The 24,328-nt window shown below is 36.7% G+C and overlaps 1 protein-coding gene across 13 annotated transcripts in view; it reads right to left on the bottom strand.

The window, feature by feature from the left end:
• LOC123541365 (protein scribble homolog) overlaps positions 1–24,328 on the bottom strand; it is a 220,905-nt gene that overhangs the window by 21,318 nt on the left and 175,259 nt on the right. For 6 of the 13 annotated variants that reach the window (XM_053526353.1, XM_053526352.1, XM_053526358.1 and 3 more), the window contains 4 exons: positions 17,019–17,127; positions 16,628–16,684; positions 15,872–15,968; positions 4,781–4,936 (listed from right to left, as the gene is read on the bottom strand). In XM_053526353.1, the coding sequence (XP_053382328.1) occupies positions 4,781–4,936; positions 15,872–15,968; positions 16,628–16,684; positions 17,019–17,127 (419 nt within the window). Of the gene's footprint in view, positions 1–4,780; positions 4,937–15,871; positions 15,990–16,627; positions 16,685–17,018; positions 17,128–24,328 lie in introns of all 13 variants that reach the window. The other 7 variants (XM_053526355.1, XM_053526359.1, XM_053526356.1 and 4 more) reach the window with 5 other exon arrangements.

Here is a 24,328-nt window from a genome sequence, read left to right as displayed (position 1 = left end):
AATTTGAAGGCTGTAGCTTGAGAAATGAGAAAGTAGGTCACTGGGTCAAAATCAAGGTCAAATTTAATTTCGGAACACAAAACTATGCATGTGGTCCAAATCTGAAGACTGTACCTTCAAAAATGTGAAAGTAGGTCACTAGGTCAAAATCAATGTCAAATTTCATTTTGAAACACGTAACTATGCATATGGTCCAAATTTGATACCTGTACCTTCAAAAATGTGAAGTAGGTCACTAGGTCAAAATCAAGGTCAAAGTTTTTTCAAGTGCACAAAACTATGCATGTGGTCCAAATTTGAAGGCTGTAGCTACAGAAATGTGAAAGTAGGTCACTAGGTCAAAATCAAGGTCAACTCATGTCAAGGTTCATCTTGCCACTCAAAAATATACATGTGGTCCAAATTTGAATGTTGTAGTTATTGACAAGAAGATTTTAAAAGCTTTTCCCTATATAAGTCTATATGAACCATGTGACCCACGGGGCGGGGCCATATTTGACCCTAGGGGGATAATTTGAACAAACTTGGTAGAGAACCACCAGATGATGCTACATTACAAGTATCAAAGCCCTAGGCTTTGTGGTTTGGACAAGAAGATTTTCAAAGTTTTTCCCTATATAAGTCTATGTAAACCATATGACCCCCAGGGTGGGGCCATATTTGACCCTAGAGGTATAATTTGAAAGATCTTAGTTGAAGACCACTAGATGATGTCGCATACAAAATATCAAAGCCCTAGGCCCTGTGGTTTTGGACAAGAGGTTTTTCAAAGTTTTTCCCTATATAAGTCTATATAAACCATGTGACCCCCAGGGCGGGGCCATATTTGACCCCAGAGAAATAATTTGAATCATCTTAGTAGAGGACCACTAGATAATGCTTCATACCAAATATCAAAGCCCTAGGCTCTGTGGTTTTGGACAAGAAGGTTTTCAAAGTTTTTCCCTATATAAATCTATGTAAATTATACAAATAAACAAAGGGCCATAACTCACTCATAAATTGTTGAACCAGTCTGATTTTCAGGGGGACACAACTAGGGCACCAATACATCATTCTGACAAAGTTTGGTCAAAATTCCCCTAGTAGTTTCTGAGGAGATGCGATAACGAGAAATTGTTAACGGACGGACGGACGGACCACGGACGCAGAGTGATTTTAATAGCCCACCATCTGATGATGGTGGGCTAAAAATATAGGCATATGTGTATCATTCACTAAGTCAAGGACCAGAACTCTGGTCTGGCTGAGTGATATCCCAAACAGAACACCAGGTGCACAGCTTCACATGTTATGCTATATAACATTATGACTCTAGGTCAAGTACACACTGAGATATAATGGACACAAACTGTTATGCCCTAAATGACTAAGTCAAGTTCCATAACTCTGGTCTTGGTGAAATTCATTAAAAGAACCATTGTGCACAAATTCACATGCTGAATAATATTCCTACATGAATCTATCTGAAATACTTTAAGATATAAGTAAAATAAACTTTTAAGTCCTTTTTGTGTATTTTTCTCTAAGTCAAGGACCATAACTCTGGTCTGGCTGAGTGAAATCCCAAAAAAGGCACAAACACTTTCCTAATATTTTATGGCTCTCAATCAACTACTTTTTGAGATACCTGCAACACAAACTAGTATGCCTTATATGTATATTTTTGACCTAATCAAGGGACAAAACTTTGGTCTGACCAAAAGAATCCCAAACAAAACCCCTGGTGCACAATTTCACATGCTGAATAATATTCCTATTATGTTTCATAACCCTAGGTCAAATATGTTTTAAGATATGTTCGACAAAACTTTTAGGCCCTTTTTCTGCATATTTCAATGGCCATAACTCTGGTCTGTCTGAATGAAATCTTAAACAAAACTCCAGGTGCACAGCATCGTATGCTGACTTAACATTCCTGTAATGTTTCATAATCCTAGGTCAAATACTATTTGAAATATATGCGACACAAACTTTTAGGCCCTTTTTATGCATTTTTTTTTTTTTTTTCCCTAAATCAAAGGCCATAACTCGATACAAATTCAAACAGACCGATGGACAGACAGACAAGGCAACTCCAGGTACCTTCTCAAAAGCTTTTGGGGGAGCACAACCAGGTTTACAACTTTATATATTAAATGACAGAGGTTTGATGACTCTAGGTCAAATACTTTTTTTTAGATATGAATGACACAAATGTGGATGGACGTACAGACAATACAGCTTGATATTTAGTACCATGCAAAAAATTAACCAAATTTTCTTATCGTAAAAAAGTGCAATAATCTGTATTTAATCCAACCAAGAACTATGGTTACTTTAGAAGCTTTAATTATTAAAAAACATTGAAGTTACGAAGCAATACATGCAATGGTTACTGAGATATGACCTTGTATGCAAAACTTCAACCAATATGTGACACTGATGCCTTGTTGAGTACAATAGCTCTCTGTGTGACACTGATGCCTTGTTGAGTACAATAGCTCTCTGTGTGACACTGATGCCTTGTTGAGTACAATAGCTCTCTGTTATCAACAAAAACTGAGACTTGCCATTTGTCAATTTTCTGTTTATATGTTATATCTACATGTCAGATAAAAAATTTCAGTTTGTATCTATATGACACAGATACCTACATCCGTATGTCACAGAAAACCTGTTTATATCTTGTATGTCAGAGAAATTCTAGGTTTACATCTGTATGTCAAAGAAATTGTCAGTTTGTATGTCAGAGAAATTCTCAGTTCATAACTACCTGTTATATTCTGTATGTCAAGGAAATTGTCAGTTTACATGTCAGAGAAATTCTCAGTCTATATCTACATGTTATATCTATATGTCAGGGAAATTGTCAGTTTACATGTCAGGGAAATTCTCAGTTCATATCTACATGTTATATCTGTATGTCAGGGAAATTGTCAGTTTACATGTCAGAGAAATTCTCAGTCCATATCTTCATGTTATATCTGTATGTCAAGAGAAATTGTCAGTTTACATTTCACGGAAATTCTCAGTCTATATCTACATGTCAGGGAAATTGTCAGTTTACATGTCAGAGAAATTCTCAGTTCATATCTACATGTTATCTGTATTGTCAGGGAAATTGTCAGTTTACATGTCAGAGAAATTCTCAGTTCATATCTACATGTTATATCTGTATGTCAGGGAAATTCTCAGTCCATATCTACATGTTATATCTGTATGTTAGAGAAATTTTCAGTTTACATGTCAGAGAAATTCTCAGTTCATATCTACATGTTATATCTGTATGTCAAGGAAATTGTCAGTTTACATGTCAGAGAAATTCTCAGTCCATATCTACATGTTATATCTGTATGTCAAGAGAAATTGTCAGTTTACATTTCACGGAAATTCTCAGTCTATATCTACATGTCAGGGAAATTGTCAGTTTACATGTCAGAGAAATTCTCAGTTCATATCTACATGTTATCTGTATTGTCAGGGAAATTGTCAGTTTACATGTCAGAGAAATTCTCAGTTCATATCTACATGTTATATCTGTATGTCAGGGAAATTCTCAGTCCATATCTACATGTTATATCTGTATGTTAGAGAAATTGTCAGTTTACATGTCAGAGAAATTCTCAGTTCATATCTACATGTTATATCTGTATGTCAGGGAAATTCTCAGTCCATATCTGCATGTTATATCTGTATGTCAGAGAAATTATCAGTTTACATGTCAGAGAAATTCTCAGTTCATATCTACATGTTATATCTGTATGTCAGAGAAATTGTCAGTTTGTATGTCACAGATATTCTAAGTTTATATATGTATGTCACAGAAACTACACTATTTTAATTCAAGCTGGTCTCCCAGTATTACAGCTGGATAGCCTACTTTTTCACTGCCCTCCATGTTGTCCAAAAAAGTAGTACTCTGAATGGAGAAATTTGGGTTAACTTACTAACTGTTACACTGACTGCTGGAATGAAGAAAAATTTTGACTACTGGTATTCCAAGTGGAACTTTGTATGATACAGCAATAAACAAATAAAATGAAGGGTTCTTTATTGTTTTATGACTATAAACACATTACAACATCAAATTATGACTGACAACACATACAATAACATAAAAATACACAAGTTTAACATGCAATTACACACAAGACAGAGGGCTAAAAATTTAACACTCATGCATCTTGTAAGATTTTAAGATAAATATTCTACTAGGATTTTGTTTTGTTTTCTTTTAAATTAAGTGCCATTTTTCAACAAGATTTTAGTAATGTAATTGCGGACAGTTAACCTAACCGTATTTAGTACTAGTGATAACATATTCTCAATATACCTAACTGCAAACTTCTGAACATGAATCACAAGTGGAGAAAGAATGATTTCAGACACAATGTCTTCTATAAAACTGTCATGGAGAACATGTTACTCCACTCTGATTTCAGACTTACAATCCATAATTTGCCCTCTTCTTACTGAGCTAAGCAGACAGGCCAAATACAACTACTGTCTTTGAAAGGTGTAACACAAACATTCCTCAATGCCAAAGAAAGAACGTATCATTATGATAAAAAGAAACTTGCAAAACAAAAGATGTGTGCATGCATATTTTTTATTAAGTTTTCTTCTAGAATTATCAATAAAATGTATCCACAACAGCAAAACAACAGCTTCTGTGTTCTTCGCACCAATGCCTGTGTTTTAACAGTGAAAACATGAATACATTTTAGTAAACTCTGTAGAAATTTTTTCTCTCACTTTTTGCATATTTTGAAAAATGAAGAAAGTAGAAGACACGCACCTAGCCTGCCGTGAGGCGGCCCTTTGTTCAGCCTGCAAGGCCCGTTCTTCTGCTGGTGATAACTTATGACCTTGCAGCGACCCAGGTGTTGACTGGACATTATTTGGAGGGGTATGGGCCTTCGAGGGGTCCAGTGTTCGCATCACATTTGGGGGACTATTAACAAAAGAACAAGATGAAAAAAATCATGCACTGAACTGAATACAATAAGAAGCTACTTTTTTGTAAAAAAGGAAAGAAATGTATTTTAGAAAATGCATAACTACTGAGAGCACTGACAGGTAAAAGGAAAATACAGTTACAAGTTCTAAACTTCTATGTAAGTGAAAAACTTCTATGTAAGTGAAAACATTCAAATTCTATAATCTTTTTTTTCTGTATTAGCTCAAGTCAACAAAAACCTGTTAGTATCAACAGAAGATAAATCAACAAAAATCAATTTTTCTTATAACATAAATCAAGTGATTTCTAGCATTGCTTGTATTACTGTACAAACGCAGCTGCAAACATCTAGCTGCATTACATAATGTGTGCAGTGTGATGCTGGGTTTGGGAAAAACAACATATAGTATTGCATTGACTTTGAGTAAACTTTTATTTAGCTTATATAGAAATGACTACAGCATGCTGTTGTTGTTCAACAGACTACCAAAAAAATACAATTTAGATGAAGTTTGTGTACATGTGAGAGATGATCAGGTATGTTATATGTGCGCTAACTACATTCTCATGCATTATGGCATTCTAAGGCTTCTTTCTGTTGCAATCAATACTAGCTAATTGGATTTTATATGACAGCGGCAGAAAAAGCATTACATAATGAATCTGTAATGAGAAAAATTGCTCTTTAGTGTGCACTCATTTTATTTTAATTGCAACCTTAAGTAAGATGCGGTTCAAAAGACCCCATCAAATAGAACAAAACTACAGTCAGGTTTTAACAAACTAGAGCTATCACTTCAGGTGATTAATACCCTAGGATGATGCTTTGATACAGGGTAAGTACAGTTCGATCATGACTTTTGACCTTGACCTTGGACCTAGTAACTGCATTGTGCACTTTGCACATTGTTTTCATGAGGTAAGTAATTGACGTTAGTTTTATGTAAATCTTCCCATGAGTTTAGAAAATAATGCTGCAGACATGAAGTTAAACTGTGGCATCTGTGTGTGACCCTCACCTTAGACCTTATGACCTGGGTTGTGTGCTCTGCACATCATCCTGATAAGGTAACAATTAACAATATGGAGCAAACATTTGGCTTTTAAGAGAGGAAAATTAAGCAACTATCTTTAAAATTGTATAATACTATTAAGACTTAAAAACAAGAATAATTTTAAGTTTTCCCTATCTTTATAGTACACAGTCAACTTATATTACCTCCATAATATTTACATGTCTATAGGGCATACCATTTATATATATATTCACATTATCTTTTACAATTCAAAGAATCTTTCCAAAGAACCAGACCTGTTGTCGATCAACAACTCTCGACTATTCAAAAGCTTGTCATTTTAAAAAGCAACTGAATTAATACAAAGGTCAATAAAGTGGCATAACTGTGTGAAAAACCACAGGTTACATAACCTAAGCACCAAACTTTACTAGGTTTAAAAATGGGCATAACGTTGTGAACAAAAGACTGCTTTTGAAAAAGCATGCCCTGTACTGCTTTCCTTGAATGGAATTGTTAACTGATGTGTAAATCTGGCCAACTTTATTTATACAAAAATTTATTAAATACTGGTTTAATTTCATTTGTGAAAAATCTTAGATCCAAAAAGAAACCTAAAAAGCACATCAGTGCAGATTTGCATACCTCAGTTACATGTAAATGTATATATATATATATATATATATATATATATATATATATATATATATATATAATATTATTTTCAGTACTTCCTGCTCAGGCGAGCTAAAAAACTCAACCAAAGACTGTTAAGCCCAAAAAAGGGGCATAATTTTACGGAAATGCAAAACAGTTATCAACACCGTGCAGCACTTCAGAACAGCATAATGAACATGTATATGAAGTTTCAATCCATTCTCACAAGTGTGTACTGAGATATCAACTTGCAAACAAAAACTTAATCAATTATGTAAAAATGGGGCATAAGTTTGTAAAAATACAAAATGAGTTATGGAATCTTGTGCAAGGCATGTCAGTTCGTCATAGTGAACAAGTGTGCCAAGGTTCAATCTATTCCCAACAGTGTGTATTTAGATAATTACCGAGATAGATTGAAAGTGCACCAAAACTTTAACCTGAAATTCTAAGTAAAAGGGGGGATAAATCATGAAATATCGGTGCAAGATTTATGGCCCTTAAGCCATGAGGAGCGTGATGATGAGGAATAAAGAGAAACTAGAAATGTGTCCATGGGACACAGATGCCCCCACTACATGACAAAGGACATGGGCCATAACTCCTACAATACTGAATGAACCTGGACGCGAAACCCCAGGTGCACAACTACACATGCTGACCAACATTCCTGTAAACTTTGGTGACTCTAGGTCAAATACTTTTGGAGCTATGTGCGACACAACATTAAAATGACCAATTTTTAACTAAGTCAGGTGCCATAACTCCTACAATACTGAATGAATCCGGATGCGAAACCCCAGGTGCACAACTGCACATGCTGACCAACATTCCTGTAAACTTTGGTGACTCTAGGTCAAATACTTTTGGAGCTACGCGTGACACAACATCAAAATGACCAATTTTTACTAAGTCAGGGGCCATAACTCCTACAATACCGAATGAATCCGGATGGGAAACCCCAGGTGCACAACTACACATGCTGACCAACATTCCTGTAAAGTTTTGTGACTCTACGTCAAATACTTTTGGAGCTAGGCGCGACACAACACTAAAATGACCAATTTTTACAAAGTCAGGGGCCATAACTCCGACATGACTGAATGGATCCTGACGCGAAACCCCAGGTGCACAACTGCACATGCTGACCAACATTCCTGTAATGTTTTGTGACTCTAGGTCAAATACTTTTGGAGCTAGGCGTGACACAACACTAAAATGACCAATTTTTACAAAGTCAGGGGCCATAACTCATACACGACTGAATGAATCTGGACGCATAACCCCAGGTGCACAACTACACATGCTGACCAACATTCCTGTAAAGTTTTGTGACTCCAGGTCAAATACTTTTGGAGCTAGGCACGACACAACACTAAAATGACCAATTTTTACAAAGTCAGGGGCCATAACTCATACACGACTGAATGAATCTGGACGCGAAACCCCAGGTGCAAACTACACATGCTGACCAACATTCATGTAAACTTTTGTGACTCTACGTCAAATACTTTTGGAGCTACGCGCGACAACACTAAAATGACCAATTGTTGCAAAGTCAGGGGCCATAACTCATACACGACTGAATGAATCTGGACACGAAAACCCAGGTGCACAACTACACATGCTGACCAACATTCCTGTAACGTTTTGTGACCCTACGTCAAATACTTTTGGAGCTACGCGCGACACAACATTCTCGGACAGACAAGGGCAAATCTATATGCCCCCCCCCTCCCCCTCCCCTAATAGTGGGGGGCATAAAAATAGAAAGTGCATCAAAATGATGCTAATGCCACGGCGAATATGATAGCTCTCCATATACTTCATATAGTCAAGCTTAAAATGGCTAGGTTAAAAAGCAATCAAATCTGGACATCTATGCTGATGCAGAAGCTGTAATGGCTGAGTACAATAGGTCTCCCTATTCTTCGAACAATCAAGGTAAGCAGGGGTATAGTTTTGTAAATACAAAATAAGAGTTATGGAACCCAGATCATCACTGTGTACAATTTCAACTGTTACTGAGATACTAGCTTACATACAAAAACTTTACCCATGGACAATGACATGGATGAATGTGTGAGCATAAAAGCTATATACCGGTAAGTACTGAAATCAGACTTAAATTCAAAATATCTTTTAATATGTGCTTTTGACAACTTTTTTAGCCCAAATAAATCCTACATTTCACAATAACTCAACTGCTAGGTTGTAGCATCTGTATTTTCAAAAGGAAAAAAAGTTACAAAAGGTCTCTATGTCAAGCTGATTATGGTCAAGGAAATATTTGATGTACAAACCTCACAGGAAATCTTTAAAGGCAGTGAAAAAACAAGCAAATAAATCCTACATTCACAATAACTCAACTGCTAGGTTGTAGCATCTGTATTTTCAAATGGAAAAAAAGTTACAAAAGGTCTCTATGTCAAGCTGATTATGGTCAAGGAAATATTTGATGTACAAACCTCACAGGAAATCTTTAAAGGCAGTGAAAAAACAATCCAGCTGATTTGGTCATTTTGTTTGTGTTTATTTTCTCTTAAAATTACCATCACCATACATAGTTATGGACTTGCAAACAAATACAAGAGGGCCATGATGGCCATAGCCAGCTCACCTGGGTAACACTGCTTGCTTGAATGGTTTTGGTAGATGGTTATGCAAGAAAATGTCTGAATTTATTTTGAAATAGTGCCAGTGTTTCCCAACAAGAATATGCCTGTGTTTTCCAAGGAGAATATTTTAGAAGTTTCAACTAAACAAGTGCTGTTTGTAAAATACATAAGTCATCCATGATGGCTTCTATTATTTTCAGTCCTGCAATCACTTTGACTTCCACTTTTGACCTACTAGCCCTAAAACACAATAGTGGTCATTAACTTTCTAAGCCCAATAATGCTATCAAGTTTGAAGATACTGGGTCAAGTGGTTCTACAGTTATTTAACAGAAACTGTTTCCAAGGTTCAGGTTCCTTTGACCTTGACCTTTGACTTACTGACCCTAGGGGTCTTCTATTTCTTTAAGCCCAATCACGCTATCAACTTTGAAGGTTCTTGGTCAGGTGATTCTCAAGCTACCATGTTCAATGTTCAGGTCCCTGTGACCTTGACCTACTGACCCCGAAAACAATAGGGTTCATCTAATTGATAAGCTAATCATGCTTTCAAGTGTGAAGTTTCTAGGTTAAGTGGTTCGCAAGTTATTGAGTGGAAACTGTTTTAAACGTTCAGGCCCTTATGACCTTTAACTCTGAACTACTGACCAAAACACAATTGGGGTCATCTACATTATAAGCCAAATCATGCGGTCAAGTTTGAAGGTTCTGGGTCAGGTGACTCTAAAGTTGTTGGGTGGAAACAGTTTTCAAGGTTCTAGCCCCTGAAGTCTGGGTCAAGTGAAACTTGGAGCTATTGGGGCGAAAACTGTTTCAAGTTTCAGGCCCATGACCTTGACCTTCAACCTACTTACCGGATCATCTTCTTTATAAGCCCAATCATGCTACCAAGTCTGAAGGTTCTGGCTCAACTTATTGGGCAGAAACAGTTAGTTCTACTGGCCGACCATCATGACCAACAGGTGCAAAGCAATATAGCCTAACTTGTTTGAAGGGGGCATACTGAATTCAGGCAGGTAATGTGTGTATGTGGGTGTTGGGATGTTGCATGTGAGGTGGGGAACGATGACACAGGATACTGAAAGACAATATCAAACAAGATTTTTAAAGTTTTCACTACATAAGAAATGGGAAAAGTGACCACACCTTTGATGAAACACTAACCTGAACAATCTTCGTATGGGTCACCAAAGAAACATTTGTGTAAAATTATCTTAAAGTTGGGCCTGCTGTTTCCAATATTCAGAAAAATGACAAATAGGATTAATCTGAACAATCTTTGGAGAGGGTTATATATGGACCATTTATGTAAAATTATTTCAAAATTGGACAAGCAGTTTAAGACGAGATATCATTGGAGATTTTTCTACTTTTAGCTCAGGCGGCCTGTGTGCAACCAAGCTGAAATGTTTGAACAACTTGGAAGAAGACCACCCAAGCAACATCCAGGCCACGTTTCATCAACTTCCAGCAACAGTTTCAAGAGATGTCTGAAGAAATGTGATGGACAGATAGTGTGTGTGTGTGTGTGTTAGGGTTTAATGTCTTTTTTCAACAATTTTTCAGTCATATAAAAGACAGTGTCTACTTGTAGCAGTGAGCATAAAGCCCAACTTTATAGTGCTGCCTCACTGGAATATCATGCCGCAGAAATGTGGCACGATACCCCACCCAGTCACATTATACTGACACCGGGCTCACCAGTCCTAGCACTATCCTCTTAATGCTGAGCGCCAAGCGAGGAAGCTTCTAGTACCATTTTTCACGTCTTTGGTATGACGCAGCCGGGGATCGAACCCATGACCTCCTGCACTCGAAGGGAACGCTTTACTACTAGGTTACCGAGGACGGATAGTGAGTGATCACAATAGCTCACGCCAAGCACTTTCTGCTCTAGTGAGCTGATAAAACTGACAAATAAATCCAAATCTGAAAAAGTCTGAAAACCTCAAATTGAAATAAATGAAAATACAGGCATAAAGCAAAAACGATGCTGATATAGGCTGATCTGTTCCTGAACAGTGAAACACGTTTGCTCAAGCATCAATGACTCAAGTAATTGGGCTCACTTAATCATTTAGTACAATCCTCAGTTGTTTTCCTTATCATTTCTGTATTTGGATTGCTCGGAATCTTGAATAACTTAAGCAGTTTTCCAATCTCCTTGACATGTTCAGTTTTCAGTTTTTCACTGTGTAAAGATTTCATATAGGTTTCAATGATATTATACGGAAACAGCCTCTGTTCCCCTAGCTGCCATATAATAGAACAATTGTGTAGATATGTGCCTGTTTTGGAAGTGTTACCCAGAGATCTTTTTTATGTGAAAGTGAAAATTTTTGCTGGTTTCCTTTCTGGTAACCAAAATTGTACAAATATTTGCTTAATATTATTTATTGGTAAAATATTACATATGGTACATTCCTGCCAAGTATAAACAGAATTGGCCAGCTGGTTACAGAGATGTAATTTAAAGTAGTAGTTTTCCTGGGTCCATTAATCAAACTTTTCTACATGTCCCATCTTCAGATAGTAAACAAAGCTACATTGAAGAAAATGACAGTCACATAAATGTACTTATTTGATGCTCAACTGATGGGATCTCTTTGCTTAAATATTTATTATGTGACTAGAAAACTACAGAGAAAAAGCACTAACATTTGGTCCATATAAACATCAGCTTATTTCAGCATAAAAAGCATTCCTGTTGCAGACTGACCACATTCAGTGGCCTCTTACTAAAATATCACCGAGAATGATCAATGCTTCAGCAGGAACAGGAATAAGAAGCATGCAAAAACAATTAGACAACAGCTAAACTGTTAGATAAGTAGGAGATAAATCATGTTACCTAATTCCCAGACTGTGTTTCATAGCAACAGTGTAAAGGTTGTGTTAGTAATACCTGCTTATTTTACAACACAACCAACAATATGGATACACAATATTTACACAACATGTCATTTCATTTTGATATGAAATAGTGGCACGTTTAAAAATGTATGGAGGAAAGGTCTCCATATCCAGAATTTATTACCCCTGATTATTTAAACTTGGTTGCATTGACATCACTTACCATACTTTTTGTCATGTGTGCTTACCTATTCCTTTCACATTTTTTACGAGAAAGTTATATCAGAATCAAAATAATATAGCAGAACCATATTTAAACATCATTATTATTTGAACACTCTGAACTGATTATATACTTCATAGAATAATTCAGCCTGCAAGGCTCTTGCTAGTGGGCGACTTTGGCGAAATAGTAGCTTTATACCAGATTTATATTTACCCGATTTATACACCGCCTTTTTCATACTAAGCACATTCAAAGTCACTTTATATAGCGCAAAGTCAGCCACTTAGAACGCCAAATTCATCCTCGAGAAAGCCCCCAGAACAGAGACAGAGCGAGAGAAATCCTTTAGATACAGGTCTGTCCAGCTAATTAACCCTAGCTCTTTGTGAATAGACAGTCTGGTTTTTTAACGTGTCTGGTGAATGGCATCGATACAAGCAAAGCTGTCTTTCCTTGGAAGAACCGGTACTGGCCTCTATGTTAGGCGGAGACACTCAAGAGCATATCAGAAATTTTCAGTGCCTGGATCAAGATCTGAATCCAGGACCTCAAGTGGTGGGGGTAATAATGTGATGTGACAATACTGCACAAGACGTTTTGAAGTTTCCGCTACATATACTGTGAAATCATTAATATTCGTGGGGGACTATTTTTCGAGGATTTCATGGTTGTGCCAATCCACGAAATTTAATCCCAACGAAGAAGTAAAATTCTCATTAATTTTATGTTTAAAAATTGATATCCTCGAATTCATATCCCCATGAAATTGACTTTTTCACCAAAACCACGAACTTTCATGCCCACGAAATTACACGATTTTACAGTATACATATAGAGAACAAGAGTGCAAGAATGTCACAATATACGCCCGTCACAGCAAATTTCTTTACTCTAGCACCTGTATTTACAATGGAATTTTAATTTTGTGGTTGTTTAGTAATAACTGTAAGTGTTTTGTTTTTCTAAGTTACAATAAAAGCTATTTATAGTAACAACAAAGGGAAGTAATTCTAAAGAAGGGAACTGCGCATGACATTTCGTCTCATGATGGTGTATAATTGTGTCAAGTTACATCAAAATCCCTCCATGCATGAAGAAGAAATGCTTCGGACAAAGTCATTCTTGTATTTGACCTTTCGCCTCTAAGTGTGACCTTGACCTTAGACCTAGGGACCTGGTTCTTGCGCAAGACAATACATCTCGTGGTGGTGAACATTTGTGCCAAGTTATATCAAAATCACTCTATGCATGAAGAGAAATGCTCCGGACAAGGTTTTCATTCTTGTATCCTTTGACCTCTGTGACCTTGACCTTAGACCTTGAGACCTGGTTCTTGCACATGACACTCCGCCTCATGGTGGTAAACATTTGTGCCAAGTTATATCAAAATCCCTCTATGCATGAAGAAGAAATGCTCCGGACAAAGTTTTCATTCTTGTATCCTTTGACCTCTAAGTGTGACATTGACCTTAGACCTAGGGACCTGGTTCTTGCGCATGACACTCCTTCTCATGATGATGAACAATTGTGCCAAGTTTCATCAAAATCCCTTCATGAATGTAGAAGATATGCTCCGGACAAAGTCTGTGGACGCCGCCCGCCCACCAGGGGCGTTCCCATAATACGTCCCATCTTTCAAACGGGCGTATGAAAAGTGATCATAACCCCTGGCTGCAATGATTTTTGACAAAACAGAAAAGTATGTACAATCTTCATAAAGGGTCATCCAAAAATATTTTAAAGTTTCCCATATATACATATGGGGAAGTGACCATGACCATGCTTTTTGACGAATCAAAATGATTTGAACAATCTGTGAAAATCATTTTAAAATCAGGCCAGTAGTTTCATATAAGAATTTTTTTTAAGTTTCCACTATATACATAAAGGGAAAAGTGACCAAACCTCCTGGTGGTCATGTTTTTTGATGAATCAGAATAATTTGAACAATCTTGGTAGATGGTTACATATGGACCATTTGATTAAAATATTTCAAAATCGGACCAGCTGTCTTTGAAGTTTTTGCTATTTTTAGCTCTGGGTGGCACTATGTGCAACCAAGCAGAACCATTTGAATAATTTTGGAAGAGAACCTCCCAAGGAACATCCAGGCCAAGTTTTGTCAACTTACACAAAATGTTTTCAGAGCACAACACTGAAGAAAAGTGTGGATGGATGGACCAACAGAGACCGGATCATAATAGCTCACCCCTAGCACTTTGTGCTCAGGTGACCTAAAAAGGGGAAACAATGAAAAATCTATAATCGAACATGAACTTAGATAATATGCACAGATCCGCTTGATATTCATGATGTATACAGTTTCATTTGCAGGTGGTATTCTGGGCTGTTGTGGGGGCTGAAATTCAACCCACTTCCTCTCTCCAAAAAGTATGTTTTACCTATTTTCTGTTTCCATATTCCAACTAAACCTTTCAGGCATTTTTTTTTATAGAAACCACACCATTGAGAACACAAAAAATGTGTTTTTAAGTCATTCCCTTCTACAATGGAAAGAAACAAACAAAATCCAGGAAAACCTGGTTTTCTGACTTTGCATCATACCATCATGTTCTGTTATAAGTATCTGACAGAATCCAATCTGCTATTCAGAAGTACAAACACACTTAGCATAGATAGTTAAGTTCCATCATGAAATGGAATATACTGAGGCTGTAAATTATGGTACACATAAATGTAGCCAGCTCTCTAGAAAGTATACTAACACACTTCCCATACCAGTAACGTCAATCTATGCTACACATCAAGTTTGTTGACAAAAGGTGTATCAGGACTTAAGATACTAGGCAGAAACCATTTTTCTATTTTTAGTAACAGTGACCCCAAATACATTCCAAAGCCAGTTCTATATATCAGCTTCCTATTCCTCAGAGTCAATCCTAACTACAAACTGAAAACCACCTTTTTGATGATCAAAGAGGGGGGAAAACCTATTTTAAGAAACTGTGACCTTGATCTTGATCATATGACATCAAAGTGACTCTTTTTATTACAGTAATGCTCAGTAACCAATCCATAACTGATGTACTGAATATACAATAGACTTATGCTTAAGCCTTTGACCCCACTGACCCAATATACAATCCCAACCTTGTTGCTCACCTGAACTCTTTTGAGCTTCACTTGTTCATGTCCACTTAATACAGATAATATATACTTAATTTCATTTAAAAAGGTTGGACACTGTAAGAGTTGAGAACATAAGAAAATCTGATGGACCAACAACCAGGGGTTTCTACACATTAGGCATAAAATACCTATACATTTTTCTCCACTAAAAGTCATTAACACAACATTTTGTAACAGAATAAATCTGCCTAAGTGGAACAAATCAAGTATAGGCACAGTCTGTAATAAAAATTTAACAGAAATACCCTTTCTGGCTTAAAAAGGTTTCGAATGATCTTACTTTGTACATTACAACTTAAATTTTAATAAATCTGACAGTTAACAGCTATTTACTAATTACATAACAACAAAGGGTTATCAACTCTATTTCCAGTTAGTTACATACATGTTTTGAGAGGTGTATACTGACCTAGAGAGAACTTTGTTGTATTCCTCATCACCACTGCCCACAGACTCGGACACCTTCGTTAATAGCTCCTCCTTCGACATTCTCAATGCTTTGTCAGCTGCATCAAAGAAATCGCCATCTTTATTAATGTAAAAAGTTACAAGTCTTGCAAAGGACAATACATTCTATTTGTTAGTTGCTAGTTTGTTTCATTAGTAATTATAATTAATAATTCAACTGCTCATAGAAGTATTTGTTGCATGAAGTTTAAAAGGTTATAGTAAACATAGCCAATTGTTCTCCAATATGCCATAGTATAACACGACTCCCATTGTGTGTACAGCAGTGTATCATTTACAGTAGGGAAGGATGACAGCAAATCTACCAGCACTGTACTGGCAATGACCTTATCTCAGTCCAAGCAGTCACATATTTGTTTTTTACAGCAAGCAATTTCAACTTTTGAATCTACAACATTTCTTTTTTGTTTCACTTATAAAGTAATAAGTATAAATAAACACTAAGCAACCAATATACATGCAAGACTACAACAAAAGAAAAAACATTTGTAAGAAAAGTATACAAACGCTCGCCAAATTTTCATCTTGAAAAAAAATATACTGCAAATATGTATTCAAATCTAATAATGATAAAGTTCCCCCAAGCATGGCGCAAAAATAAGAATAAAATTGCTTTCAAAGAAGAAAACTTAAAAACAAAATGCACAAAATCACAGTATGAAAGAAGTAAAAATGGAGAATGACAACATTTTGATACCTTCTTCTTTTCTCATTTTAGCAAGTTCATGCTCCGAAAAATATCTGAATGGTTTGGCTGGAAAAATTAATTTGAGTAACTGTAGCCTTTAAAACAAGTTTTTTACACAGATCAGACTAGAATTCCTGTTTTGAGAAATTTCAGTTCAGTGAAAATACAAACATTTCAAGCTGCCAAAACACCAAACTTTGTGAATAGCAAGAATTTCTAATAAATACAACATTAAGGCTTAATATGACACAATTCACATGAACAGAGGCAGTTTCCAAAAACAGATTAATGTGTAGTTTTATTCAATCTCAGCAAGCGAGACAATATTAAGAAAGTGAACATTGCACTCCTGTAAGTGATTCTTAATAGAGAATTAATAGAGATACATTTAGATATTTACCCTGAGTTTTGTCCACTTTATTTTGTTCATGCATTTCCATTTCAAAGAACCTCTTCTTTGTATTAAATGAACCACCCTCTCTCGCAATAGGCTTCGACCCGCCATATACCTGTAAATTATAATCTTATAGTATTAATAGGCTCCATTCCATCATATACATGCAAGCTATAATCTTACTGTAACAATAGGCTTGGACCCCCATATACATGCAAGCTATAATCTTACTGTAACAATAGGCTTGGACCCCCATATACATGCAAGCTACAATCTTACTGTAACAATAGGCTTGGACCCCCATATACATGCAAGCTACAATCTTACTGTAACAATAGGCTTGGACCCCCATATACACGCAAGCTATAATCTTACTGTAACAATAGGCTTGGACCCCCATATACATGCAAGCTATAATCTTACTGTAACAATAGGCTTGGACCCCCATATACATGCAAGCTACAATCTTACTGTAACAATAGGCTTGGACCCCCATATACATGCAAGCTACAATCTTACTGTAACAATAAGCTTGGACCCCCATATACCTGCAAGCTATAATCTTACTGTAACAATAGGTTATACCCCATGTACCTATAAGCTATAATCTTACTGTAACAACAGGCTATACCCCATATATCTGCAAGCTATAATCTTACTGTAACAACAGGCTTTACCCCATATACCTGCAAGCTATAATCTTACTGTAACAATAGGTTATACCCCATGTACCTATAAGCTATAATCTTACTGTAACAACAGGCTATACCTCATATACCTGCAAGCTTTAATCTAACTGTAACAACAGGCTATACCCCATATACCTGCAAGCTTTAATCTAACTGTAACAATAGGTTTGACCCCATATACTGCAAGCTAAATCTTACTGTAACAACAGGCTTACCCCTATATACTGCAAGCTATAATCTTACTGTAACAACAGGCTATACCCATATACTGCAAGCTAAATCTTACTGTAACAACAGGCTTACCCTCATATACCTGCAAGCTAAATCTTACTGTAACAACAGGCTATACCCCATATACCTGCAAGCTATAATCTTACTGTAACTATAGGTTATACCCCATACATCCGCAAGCTATAATCTTACTGTAACTATAGGTTATACCCCATACATCCGCAAGCTATAATCTTACTGTAACAACAGGCCATACCCCATATACCTGCAAGCTATAATCTTACTGTAACAACAGGCTATACCCCATATACCTGCAAGCTATAATCTTACTGTAACAACAGGCTATACCCCATATACCTGCAAGCTATAATCTTACTGTAACAACAGGCTATACCCCATATACCTGCAAGCTTTAATCTTACTGTAACAACAGGCTATACCCCATATACCTGCAAGCTTTAATCTTACTGTAACAACAGGCTATACCCCATATACCTGCAAGCTATAATCTTACTGTAACAATAGGCTTATACCCCATACCTTCAAAAGATGGGGTAAGACACTGGGGGAATGATGTGATATGACAATATTAAACATGAAGATCTTTTTATTTCCACTACATAAATAAGGGGTAAAGTGACCACACCTCCTAGTGGCAATGCTTTCTGATGAAACAGAATAATTTGTACATTCTTCGTAAAGGTTCACCTGAGAAACATCTGTGTAAAATTATTTTAAAATTGGACCTGCTGTTTCTGACAAGATTATTTTATAAGTTTCCAATATATACAAATAGGGAAAAATGGCCACACCTCATGGTGGCCATGTTTTTCACTATAGGTAAAGGGTCACACAAGAACATTTTATGTGAAATCATTTTCAAATCCGGCCAGAAGTTTCATGCAAGAAGATTTTTAAAGTTTCCATCATATACATATAGGGGAAAGTGACCACTCCCCCTGGCGGCTATGTTTTTTGACAAATCAAACTAATTTGAATGTTCTTTGTAAAGGGTCACACAAGGACAATTTGTGTGAAATTATTTCAAAATCGAGCTAGCAGTTTCATACAAGAAGATTTTACAAGTTTCCATTATATACATAAAGGGAAAAGTAACAATGCCCTCTGGCAGCCATGTTTTTTTGAGGAATCAGAATAATTTGAACAATCTTGGTAGATGATCAGACAAGGATCATTGTGTGAAATTATTTCAAAACTAGAATGTGTCTGTAGGACACAGGGTGTGCCCCCACTGGTATATTTGTCACAAATGTGGGGCAATAATTCAAATGTTTGCAGTCTTAAGGGGGTATAGCCTCAACAAACATTTTATATAAAGGATTCATTATTCTAGGCCATAATACTTTTTGAGGTATGAGCATCACAAAAAAAAAATCCATTATTTTGGCTATTTCAAGGGCCATAACTCTGTAATAAGCGCTAAGATTCTCTAGAAGAATGCCAACTGTGCAACATGATAAAGACTCATGCAAGGTTTCATGAATTTACATTAAATTCTTTTTGAGCTAGGCGCGTCATTAGGTGAAAATGTGCATTTTTGACTATTTCAGGGGCCATAACTTGAAAAGTAAGGGTGGAGCCAGAAAAAAACAAGGAGCTGCGTTCAATAAACACTTGATGCCCCTGGTGGCATCCTTGTCGATACAAAGCAACCTAAGTCCAAAACGAGGTCAAGGTCGAACTGAGGTCAAGTGATGTTTGAAGATGAGGAATGGTTACAGGTTACATCTGTATTAGTATCAATCCATTCTTGTAAGCGGTATTGATGCTAGACGAAACGGGCCCATTTGGTTAACCAAGAGTTGGCCCATATATAGCAACCTAAGTCCAAAATGAGGTCAAGGTCAAGGTCAAACTGAGGTCAGGTGATGTCTGAAGATGAGGAATGGTCACAGGTTACATCTGCATTAGTATCAAGTCATTCTAGTAAGGGGTATTGATGCTAGACGAAATGGTCCCATTTGGTTAACCTTGTACTGACGGACGGACGAATGGGGACGGACAGGACGATCACTATATGCCTCCGCATCAGTAGATGCCGGGGGCATAAAAAAGAAGTGTGCAAGTTTATACCATGATAAAGACTCATGCAAGTTTTCATCAACTTATATCAAACACTGTTTGAGCTAGGCGCGTCACAAGGTGAAAATGTACATTTTTGACTATTTCAGGGGCCATAACTCTGGAAATAGGGGGCGGAGCCAGACAAAAAATAGGAGGTGGGCAAGTTCACATCATGATAAAAGACTCATGGAAGGTTTAATCAATTTATATGAAATACTTTTTGGGCTAGGCGCGTCACAAGGTGAAAATGTGCATTTTTGACTATTTCAGGGGCCATAACTCTTGAAATAAGGGACGGAGACAGACGGAAAAATAGGAGGTGCGCAAGTTGATATCATGATAAAGACTCATGCGAGGTTTCATCAATTTATATCAAATACTTCTATAGCTAGGCGAGTCACGAACTTCCGATGGACGGACGGACAAGACCAAATCTATGTGCCCCCACCACTCGTGTGTGGGGGTTGGGGGGGGCACAATTAGACCAGCAGTTTCATACATGAAGATTTTTTAAAGTTTCTACTACATACATATAGGGAAAAAGAGACCACACCCCCAGGCGGCCATGTTTTTTGATATATCAAGGTTTTCCTTGATGCACATTTTTGAGCGTTTTAGCACACCATATTCCAAAATGACCCCTAAAAAAAATTTTAATGCGTAACTGATGGGGCAAATGCACTCGAGACCAAATTTTCGGCGGTGCGAATTTTTGTACCCAATCTAGATAAGTAAGCACTGGTTCGTGCATCAGTACAAATCAGTTACGTGGACTGCGGCCAAAGATTAATTATCGGGTACACTTCACAATCAATACACACTGGTCTATACTACATAAAAGGTAGACTGCTTCCAAAGTTTATTAATCTGATACACCTCAAGATGACTTCAACAAAATCGTTCAAAATCATGTTTCTGTCGTCTGCTGTTTGCATGAAGAAAGCGCTGTGTGCTCTTTCGCAATCTCACATACCAGAGGTTTGTCTCGGGTACCATGTCGAACATCTTATGAATGAGAATGGGTTTTTTGTATGCATGAGGATTGATGCTTGAAGTACGTAGTGCTTGAACAAACATGGCTGGTTTTTTATTGGAAACATTAACCGTAAAATTAAGTCCCGGCTGTGTTAGCGTATAAACTCTGATGTGTCTGGCCACTCAGCGTCCATTTATTTACATCGTTTATTAATTTTTCTTTCCTTCTTTCTAATTCGATATTATGATAATTAAAAATAAATGACCCCCTAAAATTGAAAATGACACCGAAGCAAAATATGAAGGGGTCATAATGACCCACTATCAAAATTTTTGAGGGAAAACCCTTATATATTGTACTAATTTGTACAATCTTGGCAGAGGGTTACACAAGGACAATTTGTGTGAAATTATTTCAAAAGCGTACCAGCAGTTTCATACAAGAATTTTTTTTTTAAGATTCTGCTATATACAAATAGGGAAAAGTGACCACGCCCCCCAGCCGCAATATTTTTTGACGAACCAAAATAATTTGAACAAACTTCGTAGACCATTTGAACAACTTTGGAAGAGGAGCACCCAAGGAAAATCCAGGCCAAGTTTCATTCACTTCCACCAACTGGTTTCAGAGGAGATGTGGTTTAAAGGAAAGTGTGGACGAACGACAGATGGCACCGGATGGTGAACGATCACAATAGCTCACCTCAAGCACTTTGTGCTTAGGCGAGCTTAAAAAAATGCACATACATACAATGATTTAAGAAATTCCGTACAAATTACTATCTGACATTCTATTTCCAACAAAATTCAGACTGCATTGAATCATTGCATAAGTAAGAATAATCCAAGTTGAAAATGAGACAATACCTCGGCCTTAAAGTCTGCCATTGTTTAAATGTAATCCTGTTAACTATAACACAACTGTCATATCATATGAGGACACTAGTTTGCCTTTCATTCCAATACATTTTCCACACACAGCACCAGGCTGCACTAAACACAGCAATACCAGATCAATAGCAAATAAAGCTGTGGCCAAATAGCCTGCCAGTAACTTTATTACAAATCAACAACTCACTTAACAAGATGATAATGATGAACAGTCTTTAACTGGGAAAACAGATTTAATGCAGCTGTAAGAAAAATAAGTAAAACACAGTTTAAATTAGAACAAGTACAAGTTGTTATGTAATTAAGTTTGGTCATTTTTTTGCTAAATAAACTCCTTACTAATGCTAGAAGAGAAAGACTTCAAAAAATATCTAGAGCTATCACTAAAGGTGATGAATGTACCCCCCACATGCACTGACACAGTACATTGCAATTTGACGCACACAAGATTGCATAATTATGTGGACTGTATGTATATAGACTGTATGTATACAGTATAGTAAAAAAAAACAAAGTCCCATAATTATGCAGAATATTTATCTAAAAGAACGTAACATGCACCATGCACAACTAGGGTTGGTACTGATCACTTGTGTGAAGTTTCATTAAATTGTGTGCAAGGGTTCGGAAGATTAGGCGGGCACAAGATTGCATATGCAGACTGTATGTACATAGTATGTTAACAAGAAACAAAGTCCCATAACTCTGCAACTTTTGTTGTTGAAAGAACCTAACAGGCCCCATGCATAACTACTGTTGTTACTTATCACTTGTGTGAAGTTTCATTAAATTGTGTCAAGGGGATGAGGAGAGATGGTGCCCACAAGATTGTGTCTATGTATATAGTATAGTAACAAAAAACAAAGTCCTGTAACTCTGCATTTTTTTTTTCTGAAAGAACCTAACATGCCCCATGCACAACTACTGTTGTTACTGATCACTTGTGTAAAGTTTCATTAAATTGTGTCAAGGGGATGAGGAGAGATGGTGCGCACAAGATTGTGTCTATGTATATAGTATACAGTCAAACCTGTGAACAAAGACCACTCTTCGGAACAAGCAAAAGTGGTCTTTGTTCACAGGTGGTCTTTATTCGGGGGGAAGGGTCACTTCTCAGTTAGCCATTATCATGCTGATAAAAAGTATTTTTTACAGCTTCTTGCTTTCTTTATGTTCTATGTATTAATTTGGCCGGTGCAAACTTGCAAATTTTCAATCAAGCAGTAATTATTATGTTTGCTATAAGGCGAAAGTTGTGAAAATTTGGCGGAATTCAAATTTTTTCATGCCGGAATGGTCCAGCTTGGTCGTTATTGGGGGGCAAATATGACCCTTGGGAATGAATTAGGCCGGTCGCTGGTCGCGGACACCAGGTGGTCGCTATTCAAGGCCTTTTTATGAGCATTTTTCTACTGGCAGACCAGAGACCGGTTGTTGTCGACAGGTGGTCGCTACTCACGGGTGGTCGCTAGCACAAGTTTGACTATAGTTACAAAAAACAAAATCCTGTAACTCTGCAATTTTTTTTTCTGAAAGAACCTAACATGTCCCATGCACAACTACTGTTGTTACTGATCACTTGTGTGAAGTTTCATTAAATTGTGTCAAGGGGATGAGGAGAGATGGTGCGCACAAGACTGTGAAAACCTGAAACCAGTATACCCACCCTTACAACTTTGTTGTCGGGGGGTACAATAATATGTTTTTTACAAGGTCATATTACAAGTGACAAACATATCATAAGCAAGATAACATTTAAATCACTGTACTAAGCTGGAACAAGCTAGGGAGTATTACAGGATCCTTATCAGGACTAAATTCTTCTCCAGAAGTAAGTGAATTGGTGGAAAACAAATAGTTCAGCATACACCAATAATCAATAGACCAGTCCCAGTTTTCTGATAAGACAGTCGAGTGTTTCTTCCAGGAAGATTTGTGAAGAGTTTCAAGTAAACACTCCAGCTTTTATTGATTTTTGCCTAAATTAGGCAGCACTGACTTAAAACAACTGAAATAAATGTCTCCAAATAACTGTGCAATACTGAACATTTATTGAAGAAAGTAACAGACCAATTGGAGCCGTACACTATACTGCTAACTTCTTCATTTTTCAAGAAACAAAAAAAATATTAAAATACACCATTCTAAAACTGTCAAGGATGTCACTGTTATACAATAATGTCAAAGTTATACACTAATGTCACTGTTATACACTAATGCCACTGTTATACAACAATTAATGTCACTGTTATACAAGTTTGTCACTGTTATACACTAATGTCACTGTTATACAATAATTAATGTCACTGTTATACACTAAAGCCACTGTTATACAGTAATTAATGTCACTGTTATACAATAATTAATGTCACTGTTATACACTAATGCCACTGTTATACAACAATTAATGACACTGTTATACAATCATGTCACTGTTATACTACA

Source organism: Mercenaria mercenaria, chromosome 16, assembly GCF_021730395.1.
Source record: "Mercenaria mercenaria strain notata chromosome 16, MADL_Memer_1, whole genome shotgun sequence".
NCBI lineage: Eukaryota > Metazoa > Mollusca > Bivalvia > Venerida > Veneridae > Mercenaria > Mercenaria mercenaria.
The sequence above is the reverse complement of the archived record's forward strand: the minus strand, read 5'-3'. Positions and strand labels throughout refer to the sequence as shown.